At 36.8% G+C, this 20,474-nt stretch overlaps 1 protein-coding gene across 2 annotated transcripts in view; it reads left to right on the forward strand.

The window, feature by feature from the left end:
* The window catches only part of lpgat1 (lysophosphatidylglycerol acyltransferase 1), a 106,316-nt gene that overhangs the window by 40,902 nt on the left and 44,940 nt on the right, over positions 1-20,474 (forward strand). For both annotated transcript variants that reach the window (XM_030128463.1, XM_030128464.1), the window contains exon 5: positions 7,805-8,084. In XM_030128463.1, coding sequence (XP_029984323.1) covers positions 7,805-8,084 — 280 coding nt within the window. The remainder of the gene's footprint in view (positions 1-7,804; positions 8,085-20,474) is intronic.

The following is a 20,474-nucleotide window of genomic DNA, read 5'->3' on the forward strand; positions in this document are numbered from 1 at the left end:
TCTTCGTGGTATTTGTCCAGTATGGTTAATTCAGAGCAGCACCCCCTGGTGGATTAATTGAAAAACGCTCATTCCAACACATTAAATGTCAGTAGCAGCACTTTTTTTCCAGTCAGACTAATGACAACAACAATAAAGCACATTTACAAAAGGAACCAACAACTAGAATGGGATTATTAAGTACTCATATCGGTACTTGGTATTGGCAAGTACTCAAATGTAAGTACTCGTACTCAGTCTGGAAAAAAGTGGTATCGGTGCATCCCTAGTCTCTATATGTCAGCCCTGCGATGAACTGGTGACATGTCCAAGGTGTACCCCACCTTCACCCATAAGTAGCTGGGATAGGCTCCAAGTGACCCCCATGACCCTAGTGAGGATAAAGCGGGTTCAGAAAATGAACATATTTTATGAGGTAAAAGTAACTAAAGCTGAAAACGTCATACAAGTACAAAGCACAGTGTTTCTCTCTTAAATGAAGGGGGGTACAAAATGTAAATACTGAAGTAAGGTTGCTGCCAAATTGTGTAAATGAGGTATTTTAGTAAATGTAATTCCCAGATTCACTGGTAAACCATGTTATATTCTCACAGTGTTTATCTAAAAGCTGAACTTCGCATCCATTTGTTTCCTTATGCACACATCCTCACTCCTGGCCTTGTAGGTTATTTTAGTTGCTAAATGGAGCTCAAGGGCACATCAGCAGTTGTTGTTGGAAGATGTAAGAACATTTTCCTCACTTGTCAACACCTTGTTTTTCCCAGAAGGTCTGAGAATTCAAACCGTAGCCCTTAAGGTCACAAGGCTGCGTTTTCCACCTCCTGGCTACTGTTGGCCTGTTTTTACTGCGCTCTGTAAACCACCCATCTGCTTGTCCCAGCTGCACAGCTGATATGCAAGTAGGCCTCCTACTGCCGCGGCGTCCTCTGAGAAGGATAAAGGCGGTGGACAGTGGAGTTGGAGGCCCGCTGAGCAGCTCCCCTCACTCACACTGACCCTTTGTTGTGGGGGGGGTAACTGGAACAGATCGGCCTGTTCATAGAGGCCTGCATGTGGAGCCCACAGAACTCCCACCGTAACCCCGAATTCCTGGAATTACATGGAAATGTGAAGTAACAGATAACACAGACAAATTAAACAGATTAGGGATGCACTTAGCGTTACCAATTAATCTGTCGGTTATTTTCTCATCTATAAAAACCATGATGATGTCCTCCGATCCACCACCCAAAGAATGTTATAACTGTCATAGAGGAGTACAGAAAGTAGGAAATACTCAGTTAAGAAGCTGCGATTGGAGAACTTTGAACGCATTTCTTAAAAAATCGAAACACTTTGCACTTGAGATGTTTGTTGACAAGTAATCAATAATTGTTGCATCCCTGAAACAGTGTTATCACTTATGAAGTTAAACCCAGTTTTGAAATAAGACTCTGTACATGTTAGTTGCTTTAGATATTGCCTCTAAGTTGATCTCATTTGCACACTGGTGAAACTTTCATTACAGTGCAAAACAGAAATACCCTGGTATCACTGAAAAAGCAATTTTAAGAAAGTCTAACTCACAATTTAAATAGACTAAAGGTATTCCAGCTAATATTGACTGAACCAATAACATGCTAAAAAATAATGCTTTACAACCTACCAGCAAAGGAAAGAGATGGTTTTACTGTATTAATTTATTAATGAGACCATTTCTTGGATCATATATTCTCAATGTAAGGTTATTAACCCATAAAGACCCAGCGCTATTTTATGTCAGTTCTCAAATTAAATTTTCTCTGTATCTAACTTTTCTTATGTAATTTATCACCATTTATTTAAATTAGTATCCTCTGTATTTTGTGTTTTATCAGTGTAAATCAGGTATTTTCTTGTTTTTAATCTACTGATCATGTAGATGTTCATAATAGCTGAGATTAAAGTTGAGGGTTATATGAAAAACTGCAGAAAAAGTGACTTTTTCAGTAAAATAAATCATTAACTGAACATAAACCCAGTGTGTCCATCCACTGTCATTGATCCAACTCCATGGGTTTTACAGGTGAAACCATGTTGTAGAAGATGATGGTGTTTCCACAGTAACTTCGGAGCCTCTGAACGTCCTAATGGCTCATATATGATGGACATGAAAAGACGACAAACTGTATTTTACACCAATTATTTACATGTATTGATAGGATTAGTGGATCAACAGGTGTTAAACAGTTTACATCAGTAGATGGTTTTGGTCGGCGGTGGATGTTTGGGTCTTTATGGGTTAAATCAGTCATTGCTTATAATAAGCACGACTTTTTATTTTTCTGTCTTCCGGTGACTACATATTTATTCTAAGAGACCCAGTCCAAGCCAGATATTAGATGTTTTTTGCTTTACACAAGACAATTTTGTTATATTTAGTAATATCTGACTTCATCCTAGTAGAGTTGTTTTTGTGTGGACGGCTGCACAGGACTCGCTGGCACCGACTCAAACAGGACAAACAATATAAAAAGATCATTACTTGCTTTTAAATTATGGAAAGTGATGAGTTTTTGTTTGTCCATATTTGCGTTGGTGGAAAATTAATGATAAAGCCCACACTTGCCTCATCTCGCTGAGCTGCAGAAACATTGTGGCATGAGGGAATTAAATTTTTTAGGTCATGGAAATGCTTTGCCGTGGAATTTCACATCAGGCAGCGTGCCGAGGGTGAAGCACCCTGAGCCTGCTAACGGGCAGACGGGCTGTCGGAGGGAGGAAGGCCTCGGTCATTTCTGCAGGCCCGTCTCTCTATGTGTGATCCCCTTTGGCATTCTCATATGTACATTCCTGACATCCTTCCACTGAACACCTCACACATCCGCACAGCACAGCGAGCATCTGCCTCAGCCTCTGAAGCATCAGCGGTCCACTTCAGCCGGCAGACATGTCAACATCATTAAACACAACACAACACAACACTGCAGCCTTTGAAGACTTCACCGCAAAACTGAGGGCCATCTGTAAATTGGAAAAACACAGAAATTCTTCAGAAATATGTACACTATGTGGACAAAAGTATTGGGACACGTTCAATTTAGGCGTTGTTTTACCAACAGGAGTCTGGGCTACAAAACAATAATGACAAATGTCATAATGTAGTTTTGTAGTGTGATAAGTATCATTGCATTGGTTAGTTTTGTTTATTATTATTATTATTATTATTAATAATAATAATAATAATAATAATAATGATAGTAATTTTTTTTTTTGTATAGTGCTTTTCGTAGAACTCAAAGACACTTTACATATAGCAGATAAAAACAGAAACCAAACACATTAAAAACAGATAAAAGCAGGTGCAAAAGGCAGGTAAATGAATATAAAACAATTAAACATTAAAATTAGACATTAAAAGCAATCTTAAATAAATAGTTTCTTGTTTAAATTGTTATCTTTGCTTCCAAAATGCCTCAGAGATGGTTTCTGTCATTTCTCTCAACATTGAATTAGATTTTTTTCTATCAATGACAATGATTTTAAATGTTCTAAAATATTTTTCGTGCTCTGTCTGTAAATAATTTTCTACCACAACCTGCTAACCCTCTACAATGAGGGAAAAGTATTGAACACATCAACATTTTGGCCAGTAAATGTACTTCCAGTGAGCTTATTCAAGTGAAATTTTCTCCAAACTTTGGTAGTAACTCAAAAAATCCACACAGAAAATCTAAGCATCAAGGTCCGCATGTAAATAAAGTTGTGTGCAATAAATTGGAATGAAACAGGAAAAAGTATTGAACACATTAACCGAATTTAATCCTTTGTAATGACAGCACTTTCTATATGAAGTAAATAATCACCTGGAGTATTTAGGTGTGACTTTGGCCTGTTCCTCTACACAGATTGTCTTTAAATCTTGAAGGTTGTGAGGGGCCCTCTTGTGAATCTGGATCTTCCACAAATGTTCAATTGGGTTTAAGTCTGTTGATTGAGTCTTCAACCCTATTTCTGAGTAATGACACAAGAAAGGTCATTTTGAGCACTGGCCCTTTAAATGTAAATAAGCCACTTTACACCCCACCCCCTCCAGGTTGTTGGCTGTGCTGCTCTGTCCCGTTCTGTCCCGTTCAGCCACTTGTGTTCGTTAATACAACCAACAACTGAACATTTTAGGTAAGTGGCTTGAAGTTTGGACATATTTTCAGTATGGACTACAACTGCTGCTGCTGACAAACAATTATGTCGTACTCAGAGAAATGTTCATCGGAAGTCTTGACCTTATATGTGCAAATGTCGTGACATAAATAGTTATAAAATATAACAAATGAAGAAGGAATTAAAACAGGTTGAAAAAAAGCCACTCGATTTTTGCCAGAATGAATATAATGATAGCTTTGCAGCACCTGGAGGGTTCAAATTCAAACTTTATGAACTGTTTGGGTCCCCAAATACACAAATAAATGTACCAAAGACTAATAAAAGTAGGTTTAGCAATATGACCCCTTTAAAGTTGAAACACCACTGACGGTTGCAGGGGTTGGCGCCAAAAACTCTGGCTCCCATAGACTTAAACTGAAATTCTGTTTAAAAACACAATCTCACTTTTTTTCCAGAGGTCAGTAGAGTCTGATTTTGTTCCAATAAATATCTGGGTTTCATCTTACATTTTTTCCACCGTTAATCAGATTTCTTCAGTGACAGTTCAGATTGATCATCTGTTGAATGAAACTTTGAAGTTTCTGTTTATTATTATATTAATACAACAAACTTTTATCCTAAGAGGCAACTCTAAGAGTGGTTAAAACATTCCTCTAATAAGACCATAAATGCACTCTGTTACGCACCACAGTGATGGCCAAATCACAAACTACTGGCCTCAACACAGCAGTTCAGAGACAATGGGAACGTTATGGTTCCTCCATTGACTAATTATATTTAATAAATGGGATCTACACTTGTATTTTAATGTAATCTTGGAATACAAGTCTAAAGTTTTGTTTTAGTTTTAGTCCATCTACAGATTATAGATGCAAAGCATGTAATGTAAAAACAAAATAATAATGTTACATCTTTACACTAGAGGAGCAATTAGTCCATACTAGTAGGATGTTTTTGCAAATTGTGTATTAGCCAAAGTTTCCACCAATCATAGCCAACGGCCAATATTAAACTTTAATCTGGAAACTGTAACTTTTAGAGAAAATAGTAGCTCATAAATTGACACTCAATCCCTCCTACATTATTATTTTTTTTTATGTTTATTTCAACATGTACTGATTAATTTCTTTGACATTCAGTTCAATATGTAAAATTTTTCTAATATAATAGAACAGTTCATCAGCTGGTTCATGGCACAACTGCTTTTCCCAAGTTATCTTTGCTTTATCTGCCTTTAAAAATCCATGATCAGTTTCTACGAATGGATGTTTTCAGTTTTCTTGTGCCAGTAGGTCAGATCAGTCCCCTCCAGTTATATTTTTCACCTCTGGCTCAGAGTTGAAGCGTTTCAGCTGAAAAGAAGCTCTCCATCAGTAAAGTTAACACTGTAAACAGTGACAGTAAAACATACGTTTTTCTGAGAGATTCAACTGGACTGGTTTAGCTCTTTTGAAAATGTTTCATCCCTCATCCAAGAGACTTCTTCACTCAGAACTGAAGAAGTCTCTTGGATGAGGGACGAAACATTTTCAAAAAAAGAGCTAAATCAGTCCAGTTGAACTGAGAAGAACTACCAAGAAGAATGATGACCTGGGTAAATGAGAACCTACAGACGTTTTTCTGTGCGTAAATTTTTGCTCTGTGTTTGACAGTTTCGCCTTTTTCACGATCTCAAATTAAATGTTTGTTAATGTTAACACTGTTGGCGTCCCTCTGAGTGTAATATTCATTTAATAGTGGCTGCATTTACAAGTCAAATGTTCAAGGTGATTACTTGTCTGATAAGTGGCTGTTTTACGCAAACAATACAGGTTTTATTGTTTTTAAACCTATTTATTAATGTTTACATTTGATAGGCACTTTTAATAAGTAATCAGGGTTCCTGTTTAGTAATATGCAGTTTCTGCCTGGTAAAATTAATGAAAAAGCACAGCTAAATCACCAGTGTAACCCTTAAGATTACCTTTAAATCTAACTGGTTTGGACCTGCTTCAGTCAAACTCACTGAGAGTCTTAAATTTAAAACTACCCTGCAGCACTGTTTCATTCTGTTACAACAAGAAATTCTTATTTAACTTTTTTCCCCACACCACTTTTTGATCTGGCCACAGCAGCAGCCAGTTGTAAATTCATCTGCAGAGCCAAACTTTTAATCGTGAACATGAGTTTTATTTAGTCTCCACTAGGGATGGAACGATATGAAAATCTCATATCACGGTTATTGTGACCAAAATTATCATGGTTATCATTATTATCACGGTATTGTTGAAATTGTGCTCAAAATGTTCAAGAAGTATTCATACACACACTGAAATAATTTAACCAAGTTGTATTTATAAAAACAAAAACAACAAAAAACAAAATAAAATAATTGGCACAATGTACCTTCTGTTGCAGAAACATTCAAATATTAACCCTTAGTGGTCTGAGCCTGTTTTGTCCGTTTTTCAGTCCTTTTGATTTTGCCTTTATGTACTATATAAACAAATGTTTACTATACCCATGTTTGGGATCTGTTTTTTCAGCACAACTTCATTTATATCATCTGTCTATTATTTTTTCACTTTAACCTACTATAAAAACATAAAAGGACAGAAAACACACAAAAAAAAATCTGATTTGAAAAATGTTTATAATTTATTGCATAAATAACACACAGATGCTTAACAAACCTTTTCAAAGACTTTAAAAGTGAATATTGGTTCCAAATATTAGGTATATACAATTAAAATTGTAATAAATTAAAACTACACTCAAATATTTGACCTAAAAGCAGATCTTTACATAGGCGTTTTCTCCCCTAAAAGTGCAGTAATCAAACACGGTTATCATGATAATTAGAATTTAAATGGTAATACTAACCGTCTGCAATTTATCGGTTTATCATTATACCGGTAATCGTTACATCCCTAGTCTCCACCTGCCTTTTTAGTATTGTCAGTATTTTGTGCTTCTTGAGATAAATACACTTCCTTAAACCAGACGTAGAACATCATTCTCAGCGATTGGTCAAGGGGAAGTACTTCTTATCTCAACACCATATAGAACGTCTCAGTAAAAACATTACATTATATAGTCCATTTCCTTGAGTGCACGTGGCCCCTTGTTGAAGCTGTAAAACCCTCACAGCAGTATGAAGGTCATGTGTAGGGTCGAGATGCTTTTTCTTCCATAGTGATTCACAGATTTTGTTTTCATAGTCTAGTGAGTAGTCTTCCTGTGTGCAGCTGTGTTATGTGAATGCATTTAGGATGGCTTTTGACCGGGCCTAACTAAAAATCAATCCTACTCCTCCTCGTCCCGTCACCGCTAATGCTCTTAATGTTGTCAGGGTCATCATGTTTTGCATCCATTTCATGCCATTAATTCCGAGCCCTCTGCAGTGCAACTGTAGCCTATGTCTGGTTTGGGTTATTCTGTATTTTCATTTGTTTGGACACTCGTACCATAGCGGTAATACCCATCTTAATATGTTAATTAAGCTCTTAGCCTCGATTGTTTTGCTTCTTCAGGGCAATTCTAGCAACCTACTGACTGCTTCAGATAATTTCATTTGCTACATCTAAAATGTTGTACCATTATAGTGACATTAAATGACACTTCGACTTGATTAAAAACACTAGATCACTACTTAAGCCCCGGTTTTCTTTTTTTTTTTTTTTTATTCTTTGTGCTCCTTCAGGGTAAAGCTCACCGAGACAAGCAGCTGGTCTACCTGAAGGATCACCTAGACAAATACTACCACAGCCGGGACAGGAAGTGGATAGTGCTTTTCCCTGAAGGCGGTTTCCTGCGAAAGCGGCGGGAAACCAGTCAGTTGTTCGCCAAGAAACACTCTCTCCCCCACCTGACCCATGTCACATTGCCTCGTCTCGGGGCCACCCACATTATCCTGAAGACCCTGTCAGCCCAGCAGGAGAACGGCAGCGTGGGAGGCGAGGCTGGGACCCTGAACCAGACAGGTAATGTAAAAAAAAAAAAAAAGCTGAAATTCAGTAGAGTGGAAGTTAAGGGTGTATCATACAGCATGTAGCATGGTTGTATGTGTCAAGGTGGACAAATTTAGATGTAATTATGGATGATAAAATACTATAAAATGCAGTAAATCTGTTAGCATGCTTCTATCATATGCCTTGGTGCAGGAGGCAGTTGTATGTCAGAGCTCTCTTTTGAGGAGCCTCTTAAACCTGGGGGCAGCCACAGTTCTGTCTGTGTTGCCATGGTAATGCTACACTATGCTTGTAGCAATGTACACATGCATACAACCATGTAACCAGAGGAACATCAGCTAATGGCTCAACAAAACCAATTTACAGACAGCACAACTCAAACAACAAGCACTTAAATGGGAAAATATTGAAAACACACAAACCATCTGACAACAGCGTATGTCATGAATAAGCAAACGCTAAAACTCACTGAATGAGACAAAGAAGAGTAAAATTAAAGGTCACATTATGAAGCGACAGTTATAAATGTTGTCTTACCTTTGCTGTTTTCTGATCATCACTTGATTTTTATATGAACAAAGCTTCTGCTGCTGGGTAATCCATTGTTTTGCGTTACATTAAAATGATTCCAACAGGAAACAAATGGCCCAGGGTTTAATAGGGTAAAAAAATGTCCATATGTAGCATTTTCAGATTAAAATATCCAAAAACAACCAGGCCCATGTTGCATGTATTTTTTCGATTTTTGTACTTGCATTATATCAAAGAGTACATCAAGCATTTAATTAGGTCTCTGTAAAATTTCCTATTTTCATTAATACCAATTTAAACTCATTCATCATCACTAACATGTGCTTCCCACCTAAAATAAATCAATCATTAAAAAAAAAAAAAACAAACCTGACCAGCTAAGAAGTGGATGAACCATAGCTATAACATTTAATTTTTCAAACAGTAAACACTTTTTCAGACTTTACTACACACCTTAACATAAGATGTGTTTTACATCTCCTCCAACCTCAAATAAAAGTTAGTCAACTTTAAAAAACACACTTTGACTACGCTTACCATCTTGACTAATCAACTATTCTTGCACTTCCCTTATAACAAGGTGTTCAATAAAGGCATTCTCTGGAAAGCACATCATCCACAATATGAGATTTTTCAACCATCCTAATTCACATATCATGAATTAATATCTTTTTATCCTTCGTAGTTTGTCACTTGATAAAAACATCATGGATCAAAACTGACTGACACCTCTAAAGTCATATTTCTCATCTGTGTTAACGCATAATAACAAAACCAACGCCTGTATGTTAACCCATACAGACCCAAACATCCACTGTCGACCAAAACCATCTACTGATGTAACTGTTTAATACCTGTTGATCCACTAATCCTATCAATACTTGTCAGTAATTGGTGTAAAATGCAGTTTATCATCTTTTCATGGTCATCAGATATGACCCATTTGGACATTCAGAGGCTCTGTAGTTACCGTGGAAACACTGTCATCTTCTACAACATTGATTCACCAGTAAAACCCATGGAGTTGGATCAATGACAATGGACGGAGACACTTGATTTACGTTCAGTTAATGATAGAATTTACTGAAAAATTCACTTTTTCTGCATTTTTCTCTGTTTTTGGTGTAATAGCCCTCAACTTTAATCAGAGCTTTTATGAACATTTTCATGATTAGTAAATTAAATATAGGAAAATACGTGATTTATACTGATAAAATAGAAAATACAGTGGATAATATTGTAAATAAATAGTGATAAATCACTTTAGAAAGGTTAAATATAGAGAAAACTTCACTTGGGAACTGACATAAAAGTAGCACTGGGTCTTTATGGGTTAAAGGACCATTTGAGTTTCCAAATGCTCAAGGCCATTACATTACAACAGCTTAGGAAACAATGTCTTGTTGGAAACATCTATAATTAATAACAAAAATGTAATTCATGTCCAAGTGTCAGATGAAGTTTCACAATAGTCCAATAATGAATGTGTTTCACTTTGTAATGATTTATATTCAGGCAGTGACACACCGGTCTGTTTACATTATCAAAGTCGCAAGGATTTTATTTATTCTTCACTGGTGGACTGGCAGTTATTGCTTTAAACCATTCTAATAGTTTTCTTGTGTGTTTTTATTGGGCATTGATGAGAGGTGTGAAGTATAAATGGAGTTGGAAATTGGTTTTGAAGGTTTTTTGTTTTTTCCTTTTGAAGTTGCAGGAATTTTTCTTGCTGAGGTTTTCAGGTCTCTTGAAATAAAGTGCTATTTCTGGGGAAGTCGGGTAGATGTTTTTTTTCTTCCGTTCCTTGACTTCACCGTCTGTGTGAACTCTTCCTGCTGTGGTGTGTACAGTAGCTTTTAAAGTACCCAGGTCTTATGTTTTGCTGGAAGGCCAGCGGTGGAGCATGCTTCAAATGTGAAGCATTAGCAGTGTGACCTCTGAGGCCCACTGTCCTCTGGGAGTCCTCTTCTTAAATGAAAAGCTGCTGGTGAACGAACGCCAGCACAGGAAAGGCCTAACATGCTCAAAGGTGCCAGAAATTGCATCAAGGTCCCTGAAATCTCAGCAGTGATTTGCAGGCGAGTAATTTTTCTGTCTAGAGACCAGCCCTAAATACATCCAACGAGCAGGAAGATAACTGCAGTGAAAACCCTTCTGAGAGGGAATTTTCTTGAGCAGAATTTAAGAAACAATAATTAGGTTTTTTAAAGCTACCAGGAACTTTCAGAGATAAGCTTGTTTCCTTAAATGAGGCCCATGTTCAGAAAAAAATGCACATGTTTATGGTTTGGCTCTATTTTGGCAATGGTTTCTTTGATAAGCCCCCGTTTTAGGAAAGTGTCCAGCAAAAGGCTAAGCATTAAAACAACCATAAACAGGCAACTGCAATGAGTCCCCAATGTCTGTGCACACTGAACACTGAGTTTACCCTGTGGACACTTCTGGCTCGGCTTCAAAATCCATTTTAAGGGTTTGCTGTGTTCATAGTCATTTAGCGAGACGTTGGGCCAGCATTATTGAAAATGTGGCTTCAGCCCTCCATGAGTTTGCTAACACAGCTCTGTGTACTACAGCCTCAGCACTAACAGCAGAGTCAACTGTTTATCGCTCTGCAGGACCAAAGTATCGCTTAATGTGCCGTCGTAAAATGTACATAAATACAAAGGTAGCTATGTATGAGCTAGAATCTATGTATAGTATAAGATGATAAAGTGTTACCTGTTTAAAAATTGTTCTGGAAAACCACAGTATTTATGAAGAGAACACCACGTTATGCAAAAAAATCTGAATTTTTATAGTAGTATGTAGTTACTGTTGTGATATAATCAGAAATAGTGTGATCTGTATTAACTATTGTTCAGACATAAAACACAAAATGGACAACTGTCAACCACCGATATTTGCATGTAAATGACAAGAATGTATGAAAATGTACCCTATGACAGAGGATTTTGACTCATTTTGGGCCTTTTCTGTCTTTTTTTCTGTCTTACATGAACAAATTTGGTTGTATCAGAAAAAAATATCATCACAAAAATTGTTCTTTACGTTCATTCAGTTGCATTTGACTTTTTGCAGTGGCTTCCCGCTAGTTTTCTGCCTCATTCCTGCACCTTGTGAAATAATAAAAACTATCATGAACATTAAAGGGGTCATATTTTGCTAAACCCACTTTTATTAGTCTTTGGTTCATTTATTTGTGTATTTGGACCCTAATAGTTCATAAAGTTTGAATTTGAACCCTCCAGGTGCTGCAAAACTATCTTTATATTCATTTTGGCGAAAATCGAGTGGATTTCTACGACCCATTGTAAGTCCTTCTTAATTTGTTACATTTTATAACTAGTTACATCACAACATTTGCACATATAAGGTCAAGACTTCTGACAAACATTCCTCCAAGTACGACATAATTGTTGATCAACAGCAGCGGTTGTAGTCCACACTGAAAATATGTCCAAACTTGTCTAAAATGTTCAGTTGTTGGTTGTATTAACAAACACAATTGGTTGAACAGGACAGAAAGTACGATCAACAACCTTGAGGGGCTGGGGTGTGAAGTGGCTCATTGGCATTTAAAGGGCCAGCGCTCAAGATGACCTTTCCGGTGTCGTTACTCAGAAATAGGGTTGAAGATGGACCTGTGGAGTTGAATTAATGAAGAATTCAGACCCAAGCAGAGCATTTACAGTTTATGTAGACCACAGGGAAATGTTTGAAAATGTATAATTCTATTTAAAAAAGCAATTTATCACTCCTTTAAAAAAATTGCCACAAATAGTGTTGTTATTAACATGATTCCCTTTACTTTTTCATAGTGTGAATTAGCATTGTCTCATTTTTATATAGTTTGTGTTTAGGATAGAGAATGGAGAGCATCACATTTTTGCACTGCTTTTACCACCAAATTCTGTCTATTATAGCTGTTTGCAAAATTCAGGTGTATAGATGTTTTCTTACACCCCCAAAAGATCACAGCTAGGGATGCAAATTATCCATTAATCCATTAATCATTAGCTGATTGACCTTACTGATCGATTAACGATTAATTGATAAGCGGCAATTTTCCTGAGACCCTGAATTTGTCTTTCGATCGGGTCTATAAGAATAAAAGCTAAATATTGTTTATATACTAATGAAAAAAGCATGCCATGTTCCTTAGTGATTGATATATTGTACCATTAGAGATACAGTACAGGCAATGACATAGATGGAGTAGAACTAAATAAATTCTGCAGAGAAATTCAATAAACTAACAGGATCTGAAGAGGGGCAGTTTAGAAGAAATGGGCATTTCTGACTTTGCATCAGAGATTTCAGATAAAAGTTCAGCAACACCACAAATCTCTCCATGGAAAAGGACAATTAACTGACAATTAAAAATTTAATCGAACAAATTCTTATAAGATAAGATATTCCTTTATTGATCCCGCAGTGGGGAAATTCACAGTGTTATCAGCAGCAAACGCATACGATACAAACAAGCATACACATACGCGTAAACAAACAGTCGTATAAATTTGAATAAAAAAAGTGTTTAAAAGGAGAGTGCAAAATCGACAATTATTTGATATCGACAATTAATTGATAGTTGATTAGGGCTGAAAGAAATTCGTTATCGTATCTATATCTAGGTGTGAACATTCAAGATATTAATATTGAAAAAGCAACGATATAGATTTCCCCTGCGCTCGCCCTGCATGTACAGCTCTGGAAGTCACAACAAATTTCATTTTTACGATTGCCCTTGAATGCACCGCTAAGGCCAGCCAACCACAAACCTTATTTCATGCTTGCTGTGGATCGACAGCTGAAGCCACTGCACTTTCCACATTCTTTTGTATTATGATGTTTGTATTTTTCTGAAAAATGCTTGGTTTTCACCAAACCTGTAGTCATATCGTATCGATATTAAGATATCTGGCATGAATATCAAGATATGAAATTTTGTCCATATCGTTCAGCCCTATAGTCGATTAATTGTTTACATTCCTAATCACAACAGATTAATTTGAGGTTGAATCAATAAGCTATTTGTGCCATTTCTTGTTAATTTACTGTAAGTATTAAGGCCTTTTGTAGGAGCTGCACCCCCCACCCCACCCCCTGCTTTGCTCCAGTTCATATCCCGGTTGTTTCTTTACATCCTGATGTCCTTCCTCTGTTCAGCAGCAGCTCAGGAGGAGGGGAAGCTGGTTGCTGCAGTAGAGCTCGTCCTTCCACTTGAATCTAGCTAATGGCATTAAAACCCAGGGCAAGAGAAAACACACATGCCCCGAAGAGTGCCGTGTCCCTCTGTATCCTCTGCTGTATTCGTCTGATCAAAGACACAGCGCTGTCTCCCTCTGACCCTCCCTGACTCTCTGCAGAGGTGCCCAGAGCTTGCTGACTCACTCAGAGACAAATGGGCCACTTGGAGAAAATAGGATCTGATGTAAATGTGTGTGCCGCTGTGTATCAGCCTTACAATGTCACCCGGGCTAAATAAACAGTTAAGTGCAGATACAAAGCACACGGGTCACTGGTTGCCGGCGTAGTTCACAGCCTGAAGATACGCCCCGTAACTCAGCCAGGACTGATAAGGTTTGCTGTTTAATGTGTTATAAAATGATATTTACTGTTGGCTAGTAAGCAAAGTTCACGACTGTGACTCATTTACCATGAGAATAACGGCCAATTGTGTGTTTTGTTTTGTTTTTTCAAGGGACGATCCCAATGGGTGATGAAAGATCCTGGTAATTGAGTAATAAGAATTTAAGTTAAAAATTAAAATAAAGGCCAATGTACGCACAACACAGGGCTCGTACGGTTGCTTGAAATTCTTGAAAATGCTTGAATTTCAGTTTTAGTGCTTGAAAGTTCTTGCTATTATAACTGTGATGTTATTTATTTATTTATTTTTAATGTTAACTCTGCCAGGTTTGATGGAGACCAAAGCTACTGACAGAGAGGTGATGCAAAAGGTGATGAAAAATTAATGAAAAAAATAAAAAAAATAAAAAATAAATTAGCAGGTGTTTTCAGTTTGACTCCAGGTAAATTTTTATCTTAATCTTTGGCTCAGTGCAAGTGTGCCTGAGGAATGCAAAGTGGCTTCCATTTTTTTAGATAAAACTTTATGTTCTCCTTTCATTTCTAAACTTTTTTGCTATTTTGAAACATAATTTTAGATGTTTATAGCATAATACAATATGCATCATTGTTATAAAAAGCAAAACAAATAATCATCATGAGTATATATATTCCGGTAGATATGTATTTTACCCCAGCGATAAGGCAAATTTGAAAATGACCCTTAAAAGTGCTTGAATTTTGACCTTGAAAATGACATTTGAAAATGTGTACAAACTCGGACGTTTAATCTGACTGTCTAAACAAAGAAAGTACAGGGGGTCGCTCTGATCTGATCGTCCTATCAGAAATGAATGCAATACTGACCTTAACAACTGGATTTGATGGTACATCTATTTTATTCAGTTCTGTAATTCTACATGTGTATAATATAAATAATACCAGTCAATCTCCACACAAGAAAAAATAATGTCCCAGCTTATAAAATCAAATAATAGCCAATAATTATGAAATACCACTCAGTAAATTCCAGAAAATAAATCCAAACGTTTCAATGTTGCTCAGTAATCTCCTCCACACAGCGCCTAGAAATAAATAAACATTGGTATTGATTCAGTATCAGCTGATAAGTAAAGCCTGGGAATCTGGCCTGAAAAAAAAAAATGGATCCCTAGAATGTGCATTTCAGTAATATTTAATCTTTTATTGTCTGTTTTCAGATTGAGCTGGAAGGATTACAAGTTGTAAGCACCAGCAAATAAGTAATAATGCTCATAATAAGCTTTTTTTTGTGTAGTTGTTTGACAAGGTGCTATGTAATAAACACATAAAAATGGAAAAACAGGCAGACAAAAGGAGAACAAAGTAAGACTAGAAACCGTAATAAAACACAAGTGATATAATGTAATAGTGGTTACCTAAAATGAGCGGACTATTTGTAAGTTTCGGTCATAGCTGATATCATGCAGTTCCTGTACTAAAATTCACAGCACCTTAAGTTCAACCTGTTTATCAGCACTGACCAATCAGAAGCACCGTCTGTGCTCTGTGGGAGGGTCAGGTGTGTGTCTCGTTTCATGCGATTGGCCCGCAGAGTGGTCTGATGGCGAGCCAGATATCTGCCAGCGTGTTTCCTCCCTCTAACCGTTTACAGGAGGACACGGCTGTTCTGATGTCATTTTAAATTACCACGGCGACTGTTATTACAGTATTGTTTGTCACAGCGTATAGGGCAGCAGGGAAACCTTGGCTCAGGGCCTCGGACTTTGGCCGGCCGCTCGCAGGAGACGATGGCTGCCTTTCAGTGCACTTGGACACAGATCTAGATCCAGTTACCCACACAGGGATAGCTGCGGCGCTAGTCATTCCCATCTGTAGTGATAAGTATGTTTAAATTAAAAAACGGCATCAGTGTTATTCACCTCAAACTGGGCACCATTTCAAGTCTAACTGATGACGAATTCAGTCAATCACGTGAGAATGAGAACTACCACATTTTCTATACATTGATCCAAATAGATTTTACTTAAAGGAGTAATATTTGAAGACATCAAGAAATCTGGTAAACAGTGGAAAAAATGAAAGATGGAAACCCAGAATATTTATTGGAACAAAATCAGACTCTACTGACCTCTGGGAAAAAAGTGAGGTAGTGTTTTTAAACCGAAGTTCAATTTAAGTCTATGGGAGCCAGGGTTTTTGGCGCCAACCCCTGCAGCTGTCAGTGGCATTTCGACTTTAAAGGGGTCATATTTTGCTAAACCCACTTTTATTCGTCTTTGGTACATTTACTTGTGTATTTGGACCCTAACAGTTCATAAAGTTTGAATTTGAACCCTCCAGGTGCTGCAAAGGTATCTTTATATTAATTCCGGCAAAAATCAAGTGGATTTCTACAACCTGTTTTAATTCCTGCTTGATTTGTTATGTTTTATAACTAGTTACGTCACGACATTTGCACATATAAGGTCAAGACTTTCGACAAACATTTTTCTGAGTACGCCATAATTGTTTATCAGCAGCAGCGGTTGCAGTAAAAACTTAAAATATGTCCAAACTTTGAGCCGATTACGTAAAATGTTCAGTTGTTGGTTGTATTAACGAACACAAGTGGTTGAACAGGACAGAAAGCACGGTCAATAACCTGGAGGGGGTGGGGCGTGAAGTGGCTCATTTGCATTTAAAGGGCCAGCACTCAAAACGACCTTTCTCATGTCATTAGTAAGGGTGTGTATTGGCAAGAATCTGATGATACGATACAAATCACAATACTAGGAGTACAATACGATATATCACGATATATCATGTTACTGTTAAAAAGGCAATATTTTATTTCTTTTTTAAAAAGATTATTTCCTAGAAGAATTGAATTACACCTGAAATAAGCACAAACACTGAACACATTTTTATTTGATCACAACATCTGATGCTATATCACAAAATTTTCCTCTGTTAAAAATTAAGTTACATTTTATAGACATTACAGTTTAAGATCCTGCTCAAATGTTCATATTCTATTAGTTCATAACTAACATCATAATATTATTTTGTGCCATCAAAGAAACTAACATCTGCCTCTCTCAGACAGTAAAAAGTGCTTTTAGGATGCTTCAAATAACCATTATTTAATAAAACAGTGTTAAATAATAATAATAAATAAGATGTAAACAATAAAGAAAAACAAAAATGAACCTCTGTCATATCTTCATTTGAATAAATACCTAAAAATATCGATATAGTACTTTTTTAATATCGATACAGTATCAAAAATGAAATATTGTGGAACCACATTTTCTAACACCCGTAGTCATTTGTCTGAAATAGGGTTGAAGATGGACCTGTGGAGTTGAATTAATGAAGCATTCAGACCCAAGCATGGCATTTACAGTTTATTTAGACCACAGGGAAATGTTTTAAAATGCATAATTCCATTAAAAAAAGCTAAATATCACTACTTTAAATCACCCACTAACACAAATTGGTCTCAAGGGGATATTACAGTCTGTGCAAAATATGACACCTTTAGTCAAAAACAAGAAAAAGAAACCCCAGGATGGGAATCCTCTTCCAGAACAGATGGACAGATATGGGATGCAGTAGTTTCCTCTGGTCCTCAGGTTTTCCCCGCCATTAAAAAACAAGTGCATATAGGTTAATTCTCCTGTCAGTGCCCATGACCATGGAACTGATGAAGATCTGGAGTTGGTCCCTGTGTGCCTTCAATGGCAGCTCACTGCTCCTACTGTGTGATACATGCTAAAGCTAATGCTAGGTACTGTGTGAGTATATTGAAATGGTTAAAAGCAGTAGCCTGACCAGCCATCTGGTTTTCTCAGTGTATTCAGTTCTGAGAAAACAGTCTGGAATTGGGCCTGTCGTTGTGAAATATACACGATCTACTCTATACCGAAGCAATCACAAGTCTTGGGGGCGGCTGTTTCACAATGCCTCATATGCACCAACTTCTTTTTGTCGCAAGTCAAAGTCAGTCAAAGTCCGCAAATCTCTTTACAGCTGTTGTCGGTTGATTCAAAAATAAAGATTGAATTACAGATTACACCCTTGCACTCTTAAATTTCTCTGACAAGAGTGTCATGTCTGTCTTATGTGTGATTGGTTTACTCGGTGCCTGTTAGTCCCACCTTCATATTTGGATTCAAGCCCCACGATTCCAAACAGATTTCCCATTGAGATAAGACACATGGCTGGCCAGGCTAAAAATGCAGAGACTAAATTGTACAACAGGGTTTTAAAGCAAGTTAACCTTTAACCTTTTGGTTGGCATTTGTACAGAAATGCATTTCTTTTAAACATATGTGTACGTTTTCTTTTTTTTCTGTGTTGATAACAGTAGAAACGACAAGAAACACTTTTTTCCCCTATTTCTAAATTATCTATGCATGTTTGATTTAATGCTTGAAGTTCTCCAATTATAAAATTAGATATCTACGACTCATGTTGTTACTGTAGATTTAAGATCCAAAAAGGCGGCCTATGAAAACTAAAGGTGTAATTAAATAGATGAGATGAATTACTCTAACTATAGATCTGCTACTCAGAAAATAGCAAAATGAGAATGGTGGTCTGTTCATTTTATTTTATATCTTTGAATATGTCTCTCATATTTATTCAGTCTTTTGTGAAATGCTGTTTTTGCAGCTCACACTAATGACCTGTGCTTATGATCTCTGCACTTTAAGATGTGACAATCTAAAGGCTAACAAGCAGAGGGAATGTAGATGAGGGAGCGTCTTTAAGTGTCATGGACATAGTGTACCTTAAACAAATATACAGCTCTGTAACTATACGTTTCCTCTCTTATCTGCTGCTTCTCGGCCTCATTTTTACATAAGCTGCATGTGAAAGGACTGGAGTTATGACTTGATTGCTACATTCCTCGGTTTACTGCTGTTGACACTGAGTGAGGGTAATGTAACACAGCCCATCAGTTGTAAATTCAGCCTCAGTTTGTCACACGGGCCTGCGATGTTTACCTCCAATAAAGGCAGAGGAAGGGAAGCTCCGCTGTGGTGCTCTGCTTCACATCAGTCTCTTTACATTTGACACTCCGGTGCTAAAAGTCCCGTTTCTCCTGGTGTTTAATTTAAAGGCGAAAGCATCGGGTAGTCGTTTACCGTCCAAACACGCAGTCAGATGTGAAGGCTGTTTAATGTGTGGGTCCAGTACAAAAACAACTTTGCTCAAATGCTGGAGGCTGGAGGAGACATGAAGCTTCCGCCCACAAGACTATAAAAATGAACTTATCAGTGTTTTTGTGGTTGAGCACCTCTTCTATTTCTCTTAAGACTCCCATCTTCCCATCTGAGCCCATTACACAGGCAGACGTGCACCAATATGTGAGCTATTTTCACCAAACACACAGTATTTTTCAGTCCTGCAGCTGTTAATTGAATAAAAGTTATGCAATATGACCAGTATAGATCATAAGACAACTAGGGGTGTAAGAAAATATCGGTTCCGCAATATATCGCGATATTTCGTTTCACAATACTGTATCGATGTTAAAAAGTACTGTATCGATATTTATAGGTATTTATTCAAATGCAGATATTGTGGAGATTCATTTTGTTTTTCTTTCTTGTTTATATCTTGTTTATTCATTATTATTTAACATTCTTTTATTAAATAATGTTAGTTCCTTTGTTGGGATTGCACAAAAATTATGTTCTGATGTTAGTTCTGAACTAATAGAATATGAACATTTGAACAGGATCTTAAACTGTAATGTCTGTAAAACATAATTTAAGTTTTAACGCCTTAAAGTTTGGTGATATAGCATCAGATCCTGTTGTGATGAAATAAAAATGTGTTTAGTATTTGTGCATATTTCTGGTGTAATTCAATTCTTCAAGGAAATAATCATTTAAAAAAAAGAAACAAACAAAAAATTGCCTTTTTAACAGTATCATGATATATTGTGATATATCGTATCAAGATCCTAGTATTGTGATTTGTATCGTATTGCCAGGTTCTTGCCAATACACACCCCTAAAGACAACCACACACACACACAAAAAAGTTTCCCTTTAATGACCAGGCGAAAATACTTCAGTATTGACTCATGAGATTATTTTTCGCCATTTTTCAAGAATATTTGTGCTAATTTTCAATCAAGCATACAATAAAATTTAAACTATTAATATATATGAAGTACAAGCAGCTAAACAGAGAACACCCAAATAAGAATATGGTGAAAATAGCAAAAGATTTAATACTTTTTAAGACTGTAATGGTTGAATGAGCACTTAAAAATGATTTATGGGGTCCAACATATTATCT

Source organism: Sphaeramia orbicularis, chromosome 24, assembly GCF_902148855.1.
Source record: "Sphaeramia orbicularis chromosome 24, fSphaOr1.1, whole genome shotgun sequence".
Taxonomy (NCBI): domain Eukaryota; kingdom Metazoa; phylum Chordata; class Actinopteri; order Kurtiformes; family Apogonidae; genus Sphaeramia; species Sphaeramia orbicularis.